Source organism: Chrysochloris asiatica, unplaced genomic scaffold (assembly GCF_000296735.1).
Source record: "Chrysochloris asiatica unplaced genomic scaffold, ChrAsi1.0 scaffold00106, whole genome shotgun sequence".
Classification (NCBI taxonomy): domain Eukaryota; kingdom Metazoa; phylum Chordata; class Mammalia; order Afrosoricida; family Chrysochloridae; genus Chrysochloris; species Chrysochloris asiatica.
The window spans coordinates 9,989,462-10,008,368 of NW_006408624.1; the positions used below are offsets into that span (position 1 = coordinate 9,989,462).

Sequence of the window (18,907 nt, forward strand, 5' to 3'; positions counted from 1 at the left end):
GATTTGTTCCCTCTTTTGAGCTACTGCATCCATAGGTGTAGGTCAAGTTCATCAAATTGTATGACATTACTCTTTTTTCCCCCCTCTTCTTTCTTCTAGTTGAGCTCTGATCATCCAGTCATTGAAGCCAGGTTGAGTGGGTATTATCTGCAAGTGTGAGTGTTCTTGTGCATATGCCCTCTTGCCACAATGTTGGCCAACCAGGTCTCCACCTGGGTTCACATGAGTAAGTCTATTGAACATTGTAGGGCTTAACTCATAGCTTCATTGCTGTTTTTCCCTCACTTCCCCTTATCGGTGACGAACGTGGTCACCAATCAGAGTATGTCTGCTTGTATATTCCCATTGTTAGTCTTGGAAGGGGGTTTGCCTCCTGGTGTCTTGGTCTTTGCTGACTCAGCTTTTAGCTGGAACTGGCGTCTTCACTCATTCATCCAAAATCCCCATCTTAAGTTGTTCGTGCTGCTGTGACAGAAATACCACAAGTGGATAGCTTTAAAGAACAGAAACTTATTTTCTCATAATTCAGGAGAGTAGAAGTCCAAATTCAGGGCACTGGCTCTAGGCCTAGGTCTTTTCTTATCGATTTCAGCTTCTTTGTTGCTGTTAAGTGCCATCGAGTTGGTTTCGACTCATAGTGATCCTGTACACGGTTTCCAAGGAGCAGCTGGTGGATTTGAACTGCTGACCTTGTGATTTGCAGTCCAGTGCTGATCCTGCAACACCACTCCAGTAGTCTATTACAGCTTCTCATAGCAGGTAATCCTTGGAGTTCCTGGGTTTGTAGACTCATCTACCTCCATTGTCTTCAAATAGCATCTGCTTTCTTCCTGTGTCTGCTTGCGTCTGTGCCTACTCTGCTCTTTTTATATCTCAAAAGTGATTAAAGACACACTATATTAAGGAGCTCTGGTAGCATAGCGGTTATGAATCGGGCTGCAAACCACAAGGTCAACAGTTCGAAGCTACCAGCTGTTCCACGGGAGAAAGATGAGGCTTTCTGCTCCTGTAAAGATTTACAGCCTCGGAAACCCTGTACAGGATCGCTATGAGTCGGAACTGACTCCACGGCACATAACAACAACAACAACATACTAATTTATTGTGGTGCTGTAGGATAAGGACTCTGTCATAAGTTTGGTTTGAACCGCAAGGTCATTTACCCTGCAGTGATTTACTTCATATAACTCTTCTAGCCACCGCCTTTGTAACTCCCACTAAATAAAGTTTTTTCCCCACTGGGTCTGGTAAGAGAAGGTGGGAAACGGTGCTAATCGGATGATGGAGTTGTGACTGTTAAGAGTTCATTGTGATTGTACCTGACTCAATGGCACGTCACAACAACAATATTCATATAGGAGTGTTGGTATGGTGCGATAGGATAAGCACTGGACCACAAGGGCAGTTTGAACCACAGCGTCGGTGGTTCCATCCCACCAGCTGCTCCTTGGAAACTCTATACAAGGTCGCTATGAGTTGGAACCAACTCGACGGCACTCAACCACAACGTATTCATACAGGAGTCTTGGTGTGACGCTCTAGGATAAGAACTTGAACGCAAGGTCGGTTTGAATCACAAAGTCAGCAGTTCCAACTCACCAGCTGCTCCTGGGAAGCCCTATACAGGGTCACTATCAGCTGAAACTGACTCAACAGCACTTAACAACATATTCATATTAGGAGCCTTGGTAGTATAGTGGGTAAGTGCTCAGCTGCCAACAGAAATGTTGGCAGTTTGAACCCAGCAGCCGCTTGGAGGGAGAAAGATGTGACTGACAGTCTGCTTCTGTAAAGATTTACAGAAACCCTATGGGGCAGTTTACTTTATCATAGTAACCCTGAGTCAGAATCAATGTCACGACAGTGGGTTTTATATTGACATGACCTCATTAAACTACCAAAGAAAATCCTATTCGCAAATGGGATTAAATCCACAAATACAGGGGTTAGTATTCCAGCACATATTTTTGGGAGACACAGTTTAGTCTATAACAGCGACCTCTTCAATACAGGGCATGTGCAGGGATGCAACCCCAGATCCTGCCCTCCAATAAGGCCAGAGCCACCTCCAGGGAGTTCTGAGTGGACCAGGCAGAGCCAAGCCCTTTCCATGCTTTCCCTCCCACCAACACCCCATCTCACAGATGCAGAGACTGGCTCTGAGAGAGGCTAGGTGACTTTTTTTAAAGCAACAAAGAAGCAGAACTGGGATTCGAACCTACATCTCTCTGACTCTGAACCCATGCTCCTACCACCTTGACACATGAGCACAAATAAAAGCATATAGAATGTGACTAGGGCCACATGCAAGGAAGGCAATCGTTGGGAAATAGGAATGGGGGTGAGAATGAGGGAGTAGGGGATCACCGAGGGCTCCCATGAGGAAGTGATATTTGGGTCAGGGTAAAGGGAAGTCCTGATGTGTGTAGAATAAGCACTGGACTACGTGCTGCTGTAGGATCAGCACTGGACTTCAAACTACAAGGTCAGCAATTCAAACCCCCCAGCTGCTCCTTGGATACCCTATATAGGCTCACTATGAGTTGGAACCGATTCAACAGCACTTAACAACTATGGGTGAGTAGGTCTCAGCAAGACAGACAGTGAAGGAGAGTGCTTTAGGTAGAATGCAGTGTCAGAGGCCAAGAGACCTTGGAAACATTTGGAGAAAGTTGGTTGGTCGGTCCATAGAAATTTCTTTCCATTGAAGCCCATGCTCTTAGGGGTCCTTTCTAGGCATGTGCGTATGCAGTGGCCTGCTTCTTGGAGTCTAACCTCATTCCCTATTGCTGTATTTGCAGCCTGGGCAGTGGCATCACTAGGAGGGTGTGAGGGGTGTGGATGGCACAGGGTGACACTGTCAGAGGCGGTGACACTAAAATCACTGCCTACACATTTTTGTGTGTCGTTTTTCAGCAGAAATTTATCATTTTTTAAAATGAAAATATCCATGTAGTTAGTTATAGCAACAAAAATATTTTTTGTTAACCCAGCTTACATATATCAATATACCTAAAGGAGCTCTGGTAGCGTAGTGATTACAAATCAGGCTGCTAACCTGAAGTTCAGCAGTTCGAAACTACCAGGTGTTCCGTGGGAGAAAATCTTTCTGCTCCCGTAAAGATTTACAGCCTCAGAAACCCTGTACAGGGTCGCTATGAGTCGGAACCGACTCCACAGCACATAACCACTATGCTAATTTACTTCTTGAATTTCCTAAGCTCTCTGGCCAGAGCTGTCATCATTACCTAATTATAATGATGCTTCTAGTCACCTGGTTTCATCTGCACATTCTACAAGTACATGCTAATGCTTTCTTGTGGCTGCTGGTGATTTTATTATAGCCACTGGTTTTGTCAAGTTTTCTGACATTTTAGCTAGTCCTGGTGTGGTGCTGTAGGATAAGCATTGGATTGCTAATTGCAAGGTCAGTGATTCAAACCCAGTAGCTGCTCTTCAGAAACCCTATTGTTGTTGTTGCGTGCCATTGAGCCCGTTCCGTATAGGGTTTCTGAGGAGTCACTGGTGAGTTTGAACTCCCTGTTCTGGTTTGGTGCTGTAAGATCAGCACTGGACTGCAAACCACAAAGTGAGCAGTTCAAACCCACCTGCTGCTACCTGAAACCCTATGCAGGGTCCCTATGAGTCAGAATCGACTCAACAGCATTTAACAACAACATCACGAGTCAGGAGCTGGAGAAGGATGAGGCTTTCTGCTTCTGTAAAGATTTACAGCATTAGAAACCTCATACAGGGTCACTGTGAGTTGGAATGGACTCGACAGCACTTAACAACAGCAACTACAATATTGTGGTAATTAGTATTTGTGAACCTGTATTAATGACTTGTGAGAATGAAGTAGTGATTAAAGGAAAAGGAGAGAAAACTTAAAAAGGCTTCTATTCGGTTTCTAATAGCGTTGTAACTAATAGTGTTGCATTTCAATGTAGCAAGATTTTATTGAGTAGGTTCCAACTCATAGAGACTCTGTGTACAACACAATGCAAACCACTGCTGGACTCTGTACCAGCCTCCCAATCTTTGCTGAATCTGAGTCCTGTTACAGCCAGTGGGTCAGTCCATCTTGTTGAGGGGCTTCTGCTTTTTCGCTGACCCTCTACCAAGCTTAATACCCTTCTCCAGAGACTGATTCTTCCTGACAACATGTCCAAAGTACATGAGATGAAATCTTGCCATTCTCGCTTCTAAGGAGCATTCTGGTTGTACTTCATCCAAGACAGATTTGTTCATTTTTCTGGCAGTCCATCGTATATCCAATATTCTTTGCCAATATCATAATTTAAAAAGGCATCAGCTCTATATTTATCACTTGTTGTTGTGGTTAAGTGCTGCTGAGTTGGCTCTGACTCATAGCCACTCTATATAGGTTTTCCCAGGAGCAGTGGTGGGTATGAACTGCCGACCTTGTGGTTAGCAGTCCTGTGTTTATGCAACAAAGCCACACCAAGATTCCTTATCACATATTATTCTATGATTAAAATGGGTAAGAAACATTACTGAGGGTCCTGATGTGGCACTATAGGATAAGCACTGGACTGCTAACCACAAGATGTGCAGTTCAAACCCACCAGCCGCTCCTCAGAAAACCTAATACAGGGTCACTATGAGTCAGGACCAGCTTGATGGTACCTAACAGTAGTAACAACAAGGATTCTGTATGGTCTACTAGGATGACGTCTATGGTGGGGGTGGGGTGACACATGACACTAGTGACACCATAGAGCCTGTGACCTTGAGTCCCATTGTCCCTCATGTCCTGACCTACTCACATACTTTCCAAGGCTCTCTCCTCATTCTCTCGCCCCTTCCCATCTGTTAAAAAGCTGGGAATCCTTGGATGCATTCCTTCCCTCTCTGGCCCTCAGTTTCTCCATATGTGGAAGTGGGGCTGAGTGAAGTATTTGACTAGTCAGGTTCTAAAGTGTCTTCTATTTCTAAACATCTGGGTCTGGACCATTCCCATTCCCACCACCCTGAAGGGAGTTTCAGGCCTGGATGGCCCAGCTCTGTGATGCCCTCTCTGTTCCTCTCTTCACATCCTTTCCCTATCTGCCTTCTTCACTCCCTACTATGTGAGCAAAACAGTTCACTCCTTTCCTTTCATAGCTGTTTTGTGATTAAATTCCCTAAGAACCCAGGAAGGCGTGGGTAGTAGTTGTCCCCATTCTGCAGATGAACCCAAACTACTAAAGTCCACAGTGGAATTCATAGCAGAGCCCTAGCCACTGACCTTCCCCGGCCCTTCCTGACTTCTGGGGCACTTCTTTAAGGACACCCAGAACCTGAGGAGTTTCCTGACTTTGAAACCCTGAGCTAGTCTCTTCCTTTTGCCAGCCAAGACAGACCTAATGCTCACAGCTGAGTCACTACCTCTCTAACTGCAGTTGGTATTAAGGGGCAGTGAAGAGGTGTTTGTGAAGGAGCCCCGGTGGCATGGTGGTTAAGTGCTGAACTGCTAAGCTAAAAGTTGGCAGTTCAAACTCATTGGTGCTCTGTGGGATAAAGAGGTGGCAGTCTCTTCCATAAAGGCTACAACCTTGGAATCCCTGTGAGGTTGTTCTAGTCTGTCCTTCAGTGTCATCCTGAGTCAGAACTGACTCCACAGCACCAAATTTGGGGTTGGTAAGTGTTTGTGAATTTGGCAGAATGAGGCCTGGAGGTTTCTGCCCTTGGTTTCCAGATTCCTGGGAACTTTGATTTGATTCCGTTTTCCAAATAATTCTCATGCCCCATTCCTACCCCAGGTACAGCCTGAGCAGCCAGCCTGCAGGCTGCTTCCCTTCTCTGCAGGCCCCTGCCAGAGGCTTCTCAGCAGTCCTGTCCATCCAGCAGTCTAACCCTTTTCTACTTGCTGCATTTACAGATTTTTGCTGGTCTTCAGCTGCCTGGTGCTGTCCGTGCTGTCCACCATCCAGGAGCACCAGGAATTTGCCAATGAGTGTCTCCTCATCTTGGTGAGTTTCAGAAGCCCGGTCTGAGGGAAACTGTGAGGTCACACCTCTGGGCTGAGGGCTAAAGGTGGAGAGAGGTTCCTCAAACCATGGCTCAGACAGTGTGCTGCTCCTCTCTGGGCTTCATCCCAGCCTTAGGTGTTGGGGGGACTTCTACCTCTAGGTAAGGGCTTATTATGGTCGCCAGAAGAAAATAGGTGAGTCAGCCCTATCTCTTCTTAGGACAAAAACTACTGACTCCATCCCTGGTGGACTTCGTTTTGTTTTGCCTGAACAGGAAAACCTCACACAGTCAGTCATCCCTTGTGTCACCCAGTCAGGGTTAGAGTCTGGGATGGCTGAGAAGGGGAAAGGGGATGAGGGGCAGAAAAGTCCAGACAGCACATGGGGGCTGTGAAAGGGAATATCCTTGCAGGACATGGAAAGGACCACTTTCAGGTGTCATCCCCAGTTCCATCCAGATGATCTGAGGACACATGGTCCTGGTCCCCCAAACTCAGGGACTCCGGGTTGGGTTGGTGCTATGTTCTGTGCCCCCGGTCCCTGAAAGCGGGGACCAGATCTCAGGCCCCTGGTCCCACAGGAGTTTGTGATGATCGTGGTGTTTGGCCTTGAGTACATCATCCGCGTCTGGTCAGCTGGATGCTGCTGCCGTTACCGAGGATGGCAGGGCCGCTTCCGCTTTGCCAGAAAACCCTTCTGTGTCATCGGTAATGAGGGCCGCCCACCCGCGCCTGACCCCTGATCCCAAGCCCTAGGGTCGACACTGACCCCATTCCTGAGCCCCACCGACTATCCCAAGGTTCCAGGAATCCCTGGTCCCGGGTCCGGACGCGGGGTGGGTTGGCTCCCTGGCGTTGGCTGTGACCATGCCTTCCTCGCCTTTGCAGACTTTATCGTGTTCGTGGCCTCGGTGGCCGTCATCGCCGCCGGCACCCAGGGCAACATCTTTGCTACGTCTGCGTTGCGAAGCATGCGCTTCCTGCAGATCCTACGCATGGTGCGCATGGACCGCCGCGGTGGCACTTGGAAGCTGTTGGGCTCAGTGGTCTACGCGCACAGCAAGGTGAGGCTCGGAGGGGCTTGCGTAGAGCAGCCCCAGGTGGTGGAGGAAGCCTACCGACAGAACAGGGGGCTGAAATCAGGAGGGCTATATGTAGGGCTAAGGAGCTCTGGTAGCGTAGTGGTTACGACTCGGGCTGTGAACCGCAAGGTCAGCAGTTCGAAACTACCAGCTGCTCCGCGGGAGAAAGATGAGGCTTTCTACTCCCGTACAGATTTACACCCTCGGAAACCCTGTACAGGGTCGCTATGAGTCGGTTCCGACTCCACGGCACATAACAACAACAACAACAACAACAACAACAACATATGTAGGGCTGGGGAGAGAGGCGGGGAGTAAGAGGCGGGACCTAAGGAAGCCTGTAAGGGGAACCTGAAGGATCCGGATCAGGCCAGGAGGCGGTGCCTGAGGGGTGGGGTTTCAAGGGCTCACTTGGAAGTTTCCACGTTGGGGCTGGGCGGGATGAGATGTGGCACCAGGATCTAAGTCTGAAAGTGGGCCTTAGGAAACAAGGCTAGATGCAGTTTTGGGGTGGGAAGCCTGAGAGTGGGACCAAGGACAGGGCTGAAGGTGTGCCCTGAGACTTTGTGGGGGCCTGGGCTTTTTGAGGTAAAACCCTGATGGCACAGTGGCTAAGTGCTGATCTTCTCACTGAAGTCAGCGGTTGAAATCCACTAGCTGCTCCTCGGAAGAAAGCTGTGTGGGTCTGCTTCGGTAAAGCGTTACAACCTTGGAAACCCTATAGGGCATTTCTACTCTCTCCTATAGGGGTCACTATGAATTGGAATCAACTCGATAGCCAGGGGTTGTTTTTTTGGTTGGCTTTTTGGAGAAGGCAGGGCAGGGTCTCCTTGCAGGAAGAAGCTGAAAATAGGAAGGTGAGCAATGCCGCCGCCAAGGAAGTCCTAGAAAAACTCCAGAACACTGGAGTTACCCCCCTCCCCAGAACACTTCTGGAGGCCACTCTGGGCGCCACCCTCCTGTTTGGGGCTTGGGACCCTTTCTTCCCTCCCACATTGTTGCCTCTGCAGGAGCTGATCACCGCCTGGTACATTGGGTTCCTGGTGCTCATCTTCGCCTCCTTCCTGGTCTATCTGGCCGAGAAAGACGCCAACTCTGACTTCTCTTCTTACGCTGACTCACTCTGGTGGGGCACGGTGCGTGAGGGTCTGTGCAAGGCAGCCATTCTCCTGGGACCCCTCCCCAACTTCCTGAAGTCTGCCTGCCCATTGTGATCTCTGACTCCAGGTTGAGCAAGCCTGCCTCTGTCCTCAGTATAGGGCCCCCTGTGACTGGCCCCTTGGGACACCCCAGGCTAGCCCTCAGCCTGCCCCAGTGGACCTGTTCAGGTGCCCACCTAAACCCCCATGTCAAACTCTTGGGATCCCTACTCATTCCTCCAACCAGCACTAGGGGAATCTGCCTATGCCTTAACCAGCCCCCATGACAACTCTATAGGCAACCCCTGTGAGTGGCCCCTATGCCCCTTTGCCTGTGCCCCCAACCAGTTCATGTGTGTAACCTCCCTGACCAGTCCCTGTGGGTAATGCATTTGTGTCCCCAGATTACTCTGACAACCATTGGTTATGGTGACAAGACACCGCACACGTGGCTGGGCAGGGTCCTAGCTGCCGGCTTTGCCTTACTGGGCATCTCCTTCTTCGCCCTGCCTGCCGTGAGTTCCCCTTCCTTTATTCCCCTCCTTTGAGGATGACTAGACCTTGGGAGGGGTTTGGGGGTGGGGTATGCTGAGTTCATGCTCATATGGGCACGTCAGCAGCCTGCACCTCAGATGGGCAGGGATGGAATGCCCTGGAAACCTCTTGTCACCCTGTATTCCCCCAACCATGCCCTTACCTCTTAGGGTATCCTAGGCTCTGGATTTGCCCTGAAGGTCCAGGAACAGCACCGACAGAAGCACTTTGAGAAGCGGAGGATGCCAGCGGCCAACCTCATCCAGGTACAAGATTCCTAGGAAGCCCTCTAGAGCAGGGCTCTGTACCTGAACTGTGTATTGGTTTATTGTCCCAGTTTCATACCTATGACTCCACGTTGGAGCTTAGAGAAGAGATGTCATTTTTCTGGGGTCACACAGCAAGTCAGGAGCAGAGCTGGGATGCCATCGGAGACTGTCAGAAACTTTTTCCTCATGAAATGCCTAGTTGAGGACCAATTAGAGCTGTCTCCTTGGTCATTTCCAGCCTCAACTCCACATGGCTTGAAATGGGATGGGACTTGGACCAGAACTCTTCACAGCAGAGGGAACAGCTTGTGCAAGTGTCCTGTGATGCATGGCATGTTTGATGAACTTTGAGGAAACCAGGGAGGCTGGAAGCAGGGTTGGGTAGGTGGGCAGGACTCAGGTTTGAGGTCCATAGAGAGGAGTTTAACTTTTTCCTAAGAGCAATAGAAAACTGTTGGCAGGTATGATGTAGGGGAGTAGGTATTGTGATCAGATTTATGTTTTGAAAAGATGTGAATGGATTGGAGGTGACCCCGGTGAATGGCGGAAGCCAGGAAAAGAGGCTTTGGCAGCTGTCCAGGTGAGGTGGGGCTACTGGGTGACTTGCAGGTAACAGTAGAGGACATGGAAAGAAGGGGCAGGCTCTGGATATCAAGGGAGTAAACTTAGTGACAATGTTCTGCTGTCATTCATAAGATTTTCAGTGGCCCGATTTTTTTAGAAGTAGATTACCAGATCTTTCTTCTTAAGTCTGTCTTAGTCTGGAAGTTCCGTTGAAACTGCCCACCACTGGTGACCCTATGGGTATTTGAGATACTAGTGGGATAGCTCCCGGCATCACAGCAACATTGCAAGTCACCACTGTACAATAAACTGACAGAGGCGTCGTGAGATCTGTCCTTGGAGAAAGGACATCATGCTTGGTAAAGAAAAGGTCAGCAAAAAAAAAAAAAAAAAAAGGCAGACCCTCAAGGGGGTAGACTGACACGGTGACCATGATGCTAAGCATGGTCGATAGTGCAGAACCTGACGATGCTTTGCTCTGTTGTATACAGGGTCGCTCTGAGTCAGAACTGACTCGACAGCACCTAACAACAACAACAAAATTAGTGATTTGAGGAGTAAAGGCTAGGGAGGTGGCAGGGTGACCTTGAGATTTCTGGTTTGCCTACCTGGGTGCTTAGTGCTCTTCTCTTTGGGTGAGGCTCAGATTTAGGCATGAGGACTATGAGTTTGGCAGGGCCTCTGAGACCCTGAGCGATGATGTTGAGGAAGCAGCGGAGAGGAGAAGACTGAGCAGAGCAGTTGTTGTCGCTGGCAATGAAGCCCTGGGCATGAATGAGCTTAGGGGAGTGGGAAGAAGGAAGAGAGAAGAGGGCCCATCTTAGGAACACTATTGTTTAGTGGCTGAGCAGTGAGGTTGAACTGGACAAGGAGACAGATAGGGAATAGGCAGGAAGGTGGGTGAGAAACCAGGTGCCTGTGGTGTGTTACCCTCAGTGCGGTGAGGTGCTCTGAAACCGTGTGGGGTGAGTTTTGATGACTCTGTGAGTAGTCTTGCCTTCTTCTTAATCAAGGGTGTGTGCGAAAGCCCTGCAGGAAATGGCCCACGGGACATTGTCACAACCTACCTCTCTTTGCCTCCCAGCATGCCACCCTCTGCCTCCCAAATCCAAACTCTTTATCTCCCCTCCCCAGGGCAGCACCCCCCTCCCGGTCTCTGCTATCTCCAGTCACCAGCCCAGCTTTTCCTTCTTGGCATCCCTTGGGGCACAATGGCCACTATCCCCTGGGAGTTGGCCTTCCAAGGGGCATTGTAGGGGCAGGCAGCTGGCACTGTCCATGCCGAGAGACAGCTGGTATTGTGGTGCCCATAATTAATGAGACAGCTTTGGCAGCTGCTCCCTAGCCCAAGCCAGGGACCTAGGCAAGCAGGAGGTAAAAATATTCCTGTCCTGGGAAGGCCCCTGGACAACGAGGCTAGCAGTGGGCAGCTCCTTAAGAACAAGAGCACCAAAAAAAAAAGTGGAGCACCCAGGGCCCAGTCCTGCTTTGTTTTGGCAGCTTCCATATCTCCCTACTCTCACCCACTCACAGGCCTTATCATGGCTAGAGAGAGAAGGATGGAGCTTCCTGCTGTCTGACCCTCAGAGGAAGCCTCCATGTCCACAAAGGGTTGCTAGGTGTTACTCTTTCCTCCCCTTCTCAGCCCACAGTGCACCCTTGGACATTGTAGGGCAACTGGAAAAGATGGGATGGAACTATTATTAGTAATAATAGCTCACTTAGCCAAACATTTGTTTACACCTACCACGTGCCTGGCACTGCACTTGACACTGAGGAGACCGTGGGGACCAAGACAGAGCTTACAGTCTGCAAGGGCAGGAAAGACATAAAGCACATACGCAGTGAACTGATGCCTAGTGATTGTAACAAGAGAGGTAGCAGAAGAGTTTAACAGGGAAACCTGCCTACTATGTGTCACACCTTGACCTTGCCATTAGCCCATTTAATCCTCGCAACACTTTGTGAGGTAAATGGTATTAGCTCCATTATACAGATGAGGAGACTGAGGTTCTGAAACTTTACTTTGTTCACTCACACCTGGTGTGGCATTGTAGGATCAGTACTGGACTGTGAGCCACAAGGTCAGTGGTTCAAACCTACCAGTCGCTTCTCGGAAACCTTATACAGGGTCGCTATGAGTCAGAACCGACTCAATGGCACTTCACAACAACAACAGAAAGGGGCAGGTGATGCAGTGGTTAAAGCATTGAGCTGCTAACCAAAAGGCTGGTGGTTTGAAGTCATCAGCTACTGTGAGAGAGAAAGATGTGGCAGTCTGCTTCTGTAAAGATGACAGCCTTGGGAACCCTATGGGGGCAGCTCTATTCTGTCCTACAGGGTTGCTAGGAGTCAGAATTGACTCCATGGCAACGGGTTTGGTTTTTGGTTAGTAAGGGGCAGAGCTGAGAATGGAGACCCATGACTGTGGCCCTTAATCCCAGTGCTCTGGGGCGTCCGGCTATGATGCTGGCTGTCTTCACTTCCTCTCTCTAGTTCTCGGTTTCTTTGCCTGCCCTTTTGTGACAATGGAACTGCAGTGGTCTCTGGCTCTGAGTACTCACTGCTGACCCGAGTTTGGGGTTCTTTCAGGGCCAGGGGTTCCGAGACCTTGCTGATGCTGTCTCCCCTTTCTCACATCCCACCAGGCTGCATGGCGCCTGTACTCCACTGACACAAGCCGGGCCTACCTGACCGCCACCTGGTACTACTATGACAGTATCCTCCCGTCTTTCAGGTAGGGCCGCTGGGGATGGGAGTGGGTGGGGGCTGGTGGTCATTCCCTTGAGGACAGATGCCTGAGACTCAGTCCTGGAGGGTGGAAAGGGGTGACAGTTCCCCTGGGGGCATCTGGAGCTGGCAATGCCAATCCAGCATAACTCGGAGTCTGGAGTATCCTCTCATGCTCTCATGGGCCCAGGGAAAGGGGCATGGAGCGAAGACCTGCCCCTAGGGCAGAGTCCCAGGCCCTGGGTGATACTTCCCAGGACAGTAGCCTAGCAGCTCTTCTCCCTTGATGATGGGTGGGGTACTGTGAACCCTTACTAGCCGGATGTATTGCAGCTGGTATGGCATGGCCAAGGATACAGGTGCCAAAGCCCACCCAGCATCCCCATGGGTGAATATGTACCCACTTTTACTGGGCCAGGCCCAGAAGTGGGCTCACCCCCTGGCCCAGGCTACACTATAAAACTGCATGGGAGTGGCTCCGCACTGGAGATTATTAATAGTATCACCAAGATGTGTGTGGCCAGTGCCTGGCCAGGACCCCGGGCAGGAATGAAGACCATGGAGCCCGACTCAGTACTGTGGGCAGGCGGGCATCAAGCACACGTCTGGATCAGGCTGCTGTGCTCAGCGCTTCTGTGAGCGCCTTTTGTGTCTCATTGGTTCTCCAGGAGCAGCTGTTACGTGGTGGTCTCACTTGCTCCTACACCTGGCTCTCCCCTCCTCCCAGCCCCAGGGACTGCCCAGGGGAGGAACAGGAGAAAAAGGGTTGGGAAGAGGGGAGCTCCAAGCAGCACCCCACTGGTTCCCCTCCCCTGCCCCCACGCCCGCCCCAGTCTTGGCAGAGGCAAGCTCTCACCTCAGAGACCAGAATGGTGTTTAGACTAGCAGACGCCTCTGGTTCTAGAAGTAGCTAAGGAATCAAGGCGTGGCCTTAGGGACATGGGTAGGGGCTGTGTCTTTACAAAGCTGATGTGTGTGAGGGGAGGGAAGGTTTAGAAGTGAGGTGGTCTAGGTCTCTGGTAGGAGAGAGAGAGCCTAGTCTGAAGATTCTGAGCCCGTTGGACCTCCTGCTCACTGGACCTCAATTTCCTCATCCATATGATAGGAAGGTAGGCAGTGGTTCTAGCTAGGGGAGGTGCCCTCCTGGGATTGTAGGAATGAATATTGGCCTGGTGAGTTAGGAAGGAGCTATAGTCCCAGATCTAGTCTCCAGGAACCCAGGACGGGTTTGAGTACTGCAGAGAAAGGAAGCTGGGTTAACTAACCCCTCAGCCTCAGTTTCCTCCTAAAATCCAGAGTCAGAAGCTAAGGATTTCAGGGCTGCCACTGGTACATCCAGACACTTACTCAGTTAGATGAGCAGAGGGTAAACTGGTTTGTTTATGTGGGTGGATACCTTTGAGTTGTGCCCAACCTACACAACAGTATTTGGCAGCCCTGAAGATTTTACGGGAACTGAGTGTACAGAGAGGGAGAGGAAGATCAGTCTTTCAGACCCTCTATCCCCACCTGGGTGTTTTTCACACACCTTTAGAGAGGCAGGCCTGGCAGAATTAGAGGTCAGGAGATCAGAGCCCACTGGGGGAGGTGGGTGGTGCCAGGGCCCTGCCTGCCGCTAATGGCGCCCTCTCCTGCAGAGAGCTGGCCCTCTTGTTTGAGCACGTGCAACGGGCCCGCAATGGGGGCCTACGGCCCCTGGAGGTGCGGCGGGCGCCGGTACCCGATGGAGCACCCTCCCGTTACCCGCCCGTTGCCACCTGCCACCGGCCAGGCAGCGCTTCCTTCTGCCCTGGGGAAAGGTAGGGGCCCCCAGGGCCACCACCTCCTCTTGCTTCTCCTCTTCCTCTTCCATTCTCTGTTTTTCATCCTCTCTCAGACCTGTCTTCAGCCACTACGGGGGTGTCTGGGCCTGTTCTGGGGAGTGCCAGGCCTCGTCATGAGGCCTGGGTGGTTGGCATCAGATGGCCAGACAGCTGCAAACTGAGGGCCTTTCTGGATGGACCGGGCTGGCCTCACCTTTTTGTCATGTGGGGCTCCAAGAGTCTGTGTGAGAGAAATGTCCACACCATCCTCTCCCATCACCCCTCCATTCACGCCATTGTCGTCTTTCTTTCTCTGTTTCCACATCCCCTTACTCTTCCATCCCTGCACCCCCATCCCTCCCGGGAAGCTGGAGAGAGGACGAGGCCACTGGCCACAGGTGCTTACGGCTCAGGTAATCGTGGGCACCATCCTGGGTGTGAGGGCAGGGAACCCCGCCCCCAGCATGTTCCTCTAGAAGGGGCGTGGACACCCTGAACTTTGCCTCTTGGGATGGCAAAGATGCCAGCTGGGAAGAGCTCTGTGACTAAGAACTGCTGTAGGACCTACGTAAACGCAACCAGTAACTAATGCTCTTGTCTTGTGCAACCCTTGTCCATAGCTTTGCTCATCTCAGAGTGCCCTCATGGGATTCTCCCACAATGCCTTTCTCTCAGTGAGCTACACTTTGCCCCTCCAAACAGTCTCTTTCCTCTTGACCTGTCTCTCCTACAGCTTTTACATCTTGAAAGAAGAACAAAGAAAGAGCAATGCCTATCCCACACAAATGTTCATAAACAGTGGGATTCCAGGCACATTTGGACAAGGGAAACACATTAACTCACACTGTGGGAAAGTGACTGCTCTTAGAAAGATTTGGCTTTGAGGTCAAGAATTCAGCCACCCCTCCCCATTCCTCCTTTCTCCCTCACCCATTTCTTTGTTTTGTCTCATCTTTACATACCATCCTGAACCAGCCAGGTGAACATCTGAGCCTTGAGCTTCATGTGTTATTCTGAGCCCCTGGCCAGAACAAGGGCAAGGGGAAGAGTTGCGTCACTAAGTGATCAGAAGGAGAAAGTGCAGCGAAAGCTTGCCTCTGCCATCTGATGCCTGTGTGTTGCTGAGAAAGTCATCACATGGCTCTGAACTTCTGTCTTGGACAGACAATCATTGACGTTTGAGCAGATCAGGGTCTCTGGGTTCTCTGATTTTCTTGGTTGAAAAGCCCTGGAGAATGAAGAAGAGAGTTTCAGTAAATAGGATTCTGGGAGCAGCATCCCCTCTGCAAGACAGTCCTGGGCCAGGGGCTGAACAGGAAGTGGAGAGAGAGAGAGAATCCCTCCATGTCTGGGACTGGAGGTTACAGTTGGGGGTGAGGGGGAGTAAGCATCACTGGCCAGGCTAGGCTGGGAGCTCTCTGGGCCATGGTGTGTCCCCACTTTGATCTCTATCACTATTTGCATCCCCTCATTGTTATTCCCATTCTGGTCACATAAAGGTTTGTAAGCCTCAAAGGGCATTCTGGCAACTCTGCCCAGGGCCAGAGCTAGGGCTCTCAGCAGCGTCCAGTTCTCTCTGGTCTCACCTGGACTCAATAAGAAGGTACCTATACCACTACCCACAGTTGCTGTGGATCCCCCAAGCTCTCTAAGGACCAGGAATGGATTAGCACTGGGGGTGTGGCCATCACTAACTCCCAACTTTGTGATCGTCTGCGTGTTCAGGGCTCATGCATATGTTGGGCAGGGTGGCCCTTTACTGCATGCAGGTCTCTGGAGAACTGACCTATGACTTATGGGGGACAAATGACAAATCCTGAATCTTGGTTGCTTATGTCCCATCCATGAACCCCCTCTCTCCCTACATATGTACATCTAGTGGTGCGTGGGGATGGACCCAGGCTGAGCACCATCCCAAGAAGTGGAGCTACATGGGGTAGGACTTTCTGGGGGATGGCATTTTGGGGTTTGGAGGTGAAGTACCAAGGCAGTGTTTCTCAAAGTATGGTCCACCAACGTCCTGCATCAGTATCACGTGGGGCGTTTGTTCAAAATGCAGATACTTAGACCTCTCCCCAACTCACAGCATCCCTGGATACGAGGCACAGAATTCTGCAGATTTAACACGCTTCTTAAAAAGATCCCTTTGCAGAGTTCAAGAACCTCTGCATTGAGAAGGTGGGAGCTGGAGAATGAGTTGGGTGGGGTCCTTTTTTCCCACCAGCCACAGGAGGCCGACCCCATCCTGGCAGCTCTCTGTGTTCTGCCCATCTATTCCCCGCCCCACTCCACTAACCTCTGATCATGTCTTGTTCTCAACTTTCCAGCCAGATGTTTAGTAATAAACGGAGTTTCTTTCGGATCCACGCCAGCTGGAGACCGAGGTACCTCCTCGCTTGCTCCTCCTGTCTCCACTCCTCCTCGCTCCACCCAGTTCAGGGGCTGGAGAGGGGGACAGGATGGGCCAAGGATAAGGTGCATGTGCCTGCCGCCTGCTGTCTGCCTTGGGGCCCCATGATAAGCCCTCTGCCTTCCTGGGGGATGCCTCTGCCAAGCCTGGGGGCATGGGCCTGGCATCCAGGTGTGCCAGGAGGGACTTTTGCAAGGGTCTTGGGGATGAGTCCTGGCTCTGCTGCTGACACCCTGTGCGACCTCAGCTTCCCATCTGTGGAATGGGCAGATTGAACTAGAGGTGCTCGAGAGTCCTTCCCACTCTGACTTTTGCCAGGCCTTTGTTTTCACCTCCTGTGGCCTCACTTCCCATCCTCTAGCAGCCCAGCAGCTGAGTGAAGGAGCTGGGATTGGCACCCTCTACTGACCCCTGAGCCCTTTTAGCAGCATCACCAATCTGTTCCCTGGCATCTGCCCTGTGCCAGGCCTTACTCTGAGTCCTAGAAACACAGTGATGAATAAAATATGGTCCCTGGAGAGTTGCAAAGAGTAATTGCAATTCGGTGTGATGAGTGCAGCTGAAAAGAGGAAGCAGAGGGGGCTGTCGAGCCTTGCAGGCACTTAACCCAGAGGAGACCCTAATAGCAAGAGTGGGTGTAAGGGAGAGTGCTCCAGGTCAAGGGAGCAGCACACACCAAGGCTAGGAGGCAAGAGAGCACAGCTGGGGGCAAAAAGCAAGCAGCCCAGTTTGGCCAGACATAAGGATGGGAGCTCAGAAGCCAAGGATGGGAATGCTGGCAGAGCTGGATCAAGAAGAACACAAAAGCCCAGCAGTTAGTCTGAGCTTCACCCTGGTGGCACAGCCTGGCAGCCCAGGCTCATGGAGTCCTGAGTTTCCCCAGGATACCTCTAGAGTCATGTGGGTTGAAGGACAAGGGTGTAGGAGATGAACCTATTCCTGCCACAACCAAGAGGCAGTGTTTCTTAGACATGTGTGTTCTGGGTTCAAATTCAGGCTCCACCACTTACTGACTGTGTGACCTTGGGCAAGTCACACAATTTGTGCTTCAATTTTCTTCAGCTATAAAAAGCTGATGATCCTAGGATCTGTTTTTGCTAAAACTGAGCCTGGCTTATAGGAAGTGGTGTATAAATGTTGGAGTCCTGGTGTGGTGCTGTGGGTTAATACGCTGGACTGCAAAGCTGATTTGAACTGCAGGGTTGGTGGTTTGAGCTCACCAGCTGCTCCTTGGAAACCCTATACGGGATCGCTATGGGTCTATGTGACGCTTAACAGCAACATGTAAATGTTAGTTTTGTTCAACTTGGTGTGTTGGGCAGTTATTACTAAAGAAAGTTTGAAAATGATGGAAGTATGTAATGGGAACACATTCAAGATTCTGAGTCCGTTGGACTCGGAACACATTCAAGGATTACGTAATCAAGATGTATTGATCATTATTGGTGATTGGAATGCAAAGGTTGGGAACAAACAGGAAGGATCAGTAGTTGGAAAATATGGTCTTGGTGATAGAAATGATGCTGGAGTTTTTAATGATAGAATTCTGCAAAATCAATGATTTGTTCATTTCAAATACCTTCTTTAGACAGCATAAGAGACGATTATACACATAGACCTAACCAGATGGAATACATATAAATCAAATTGACTACCTCTGCAGAAAATGACGGTGGAAAGACTCCATATCATCAGTGAAAACAAGGCCAGGGCAGACTGTGGAACAGACCATCAATTACTCATATGCAAATTCAAACTGAAGCCCAAGAAAATGAAAACAAGTCCATGAGAGCCAAAGTATGACCTTGAATATATCCCACCTGAATTTAGAGATCATCTGAAGAATAGATTTGATACATTAAACACTCAAGACCAAAGACCAGAAGAGTTGTGGGATGACATCAAGAACATCAAACAGGAAGAAAGCAAAAAGTCATTAAGAAGACAAGAAAGAAGGAAAAGATCAAAATGGATGTCACAGGAGACACTGAAGCTTGCTCTCCAGTGTAGAGATGCTAAAGCAAATGGAAGAAATGAGGAGGTGCAAGAGCTGAACAGAAAATTTCAAAGGTCAGCTCAAGAAGATAAAGTCAAATATTACAACGAAAATGTGCAAAGATCTGAAGTCAGAAAACCAAAAGAGAAGAACACACTCAGCATTTCTCAAGCTGGGGGAACTGAAGAAAAAATTCAAGCCTCAACTTATTGAAGGATTCTCTGGGCAAATTATTGAATGACACAGAAAGTATCAAAAGAAGATGGAAGGAATACACAGAGTCACTGTACCCAAAAGAAATGGTTGATGTTCAACCATTTCAAGAGGTAGCATATGATCAAGAGCTAGTGATACTGAAGAAAGAAGTCCAAGGTGCATTGAAGGAATTGGCAAAGAACAAGGCACCA

The 18,907-nt window shown here is 50.1% G+C and overlaps 1 protein-coding gene across 1 annotated transcript in view; it reads left to right on the plus strand.

Moving 5' to 3' along the window:
- Nucleotides 1–18,907, plus strand: part of KCNQ4 (potassium voltage-gated channel, KQT-like subfamily, member 4) — an 88,024-nt gene that overhangs the window by 41,392 nt on the left and 27,725 nt on the right. Inside the window, exons 2-9 of the mRNA XM_006867598.1 lie at nt 5,885–5,975; nt 6,556–6,682; nt 6,863–7,038; nt 8,067–8,192; nt 8,600–8,710; nt 8,900–8,995; nt 12,211–12,299; nt 13,930–14,091. Coding sequence (XP_006867660.1) covers nt 6,565–6,682; nt 6,863–7,038; nt 8,067–8,192; nt 8,600–8,710; nt 8,900–8,995; nt 12,211–12,299; nt 13,930–14,091 — 878 coding nt within the window. The 5' untranslated portion in view covers nt 5,885–5,975; nt 6,556–6,564. The remainder of the gene's footprint in view (nt 1–5,884; nt 5,976–6,555; nt 6,683–6,862; nt 7,039–8,066; nt 8,193–8,599; nt 8,711–8,899; nt 8,996–12,210; nt 12,300–13,929; nt 14,092–18,907) is intronic.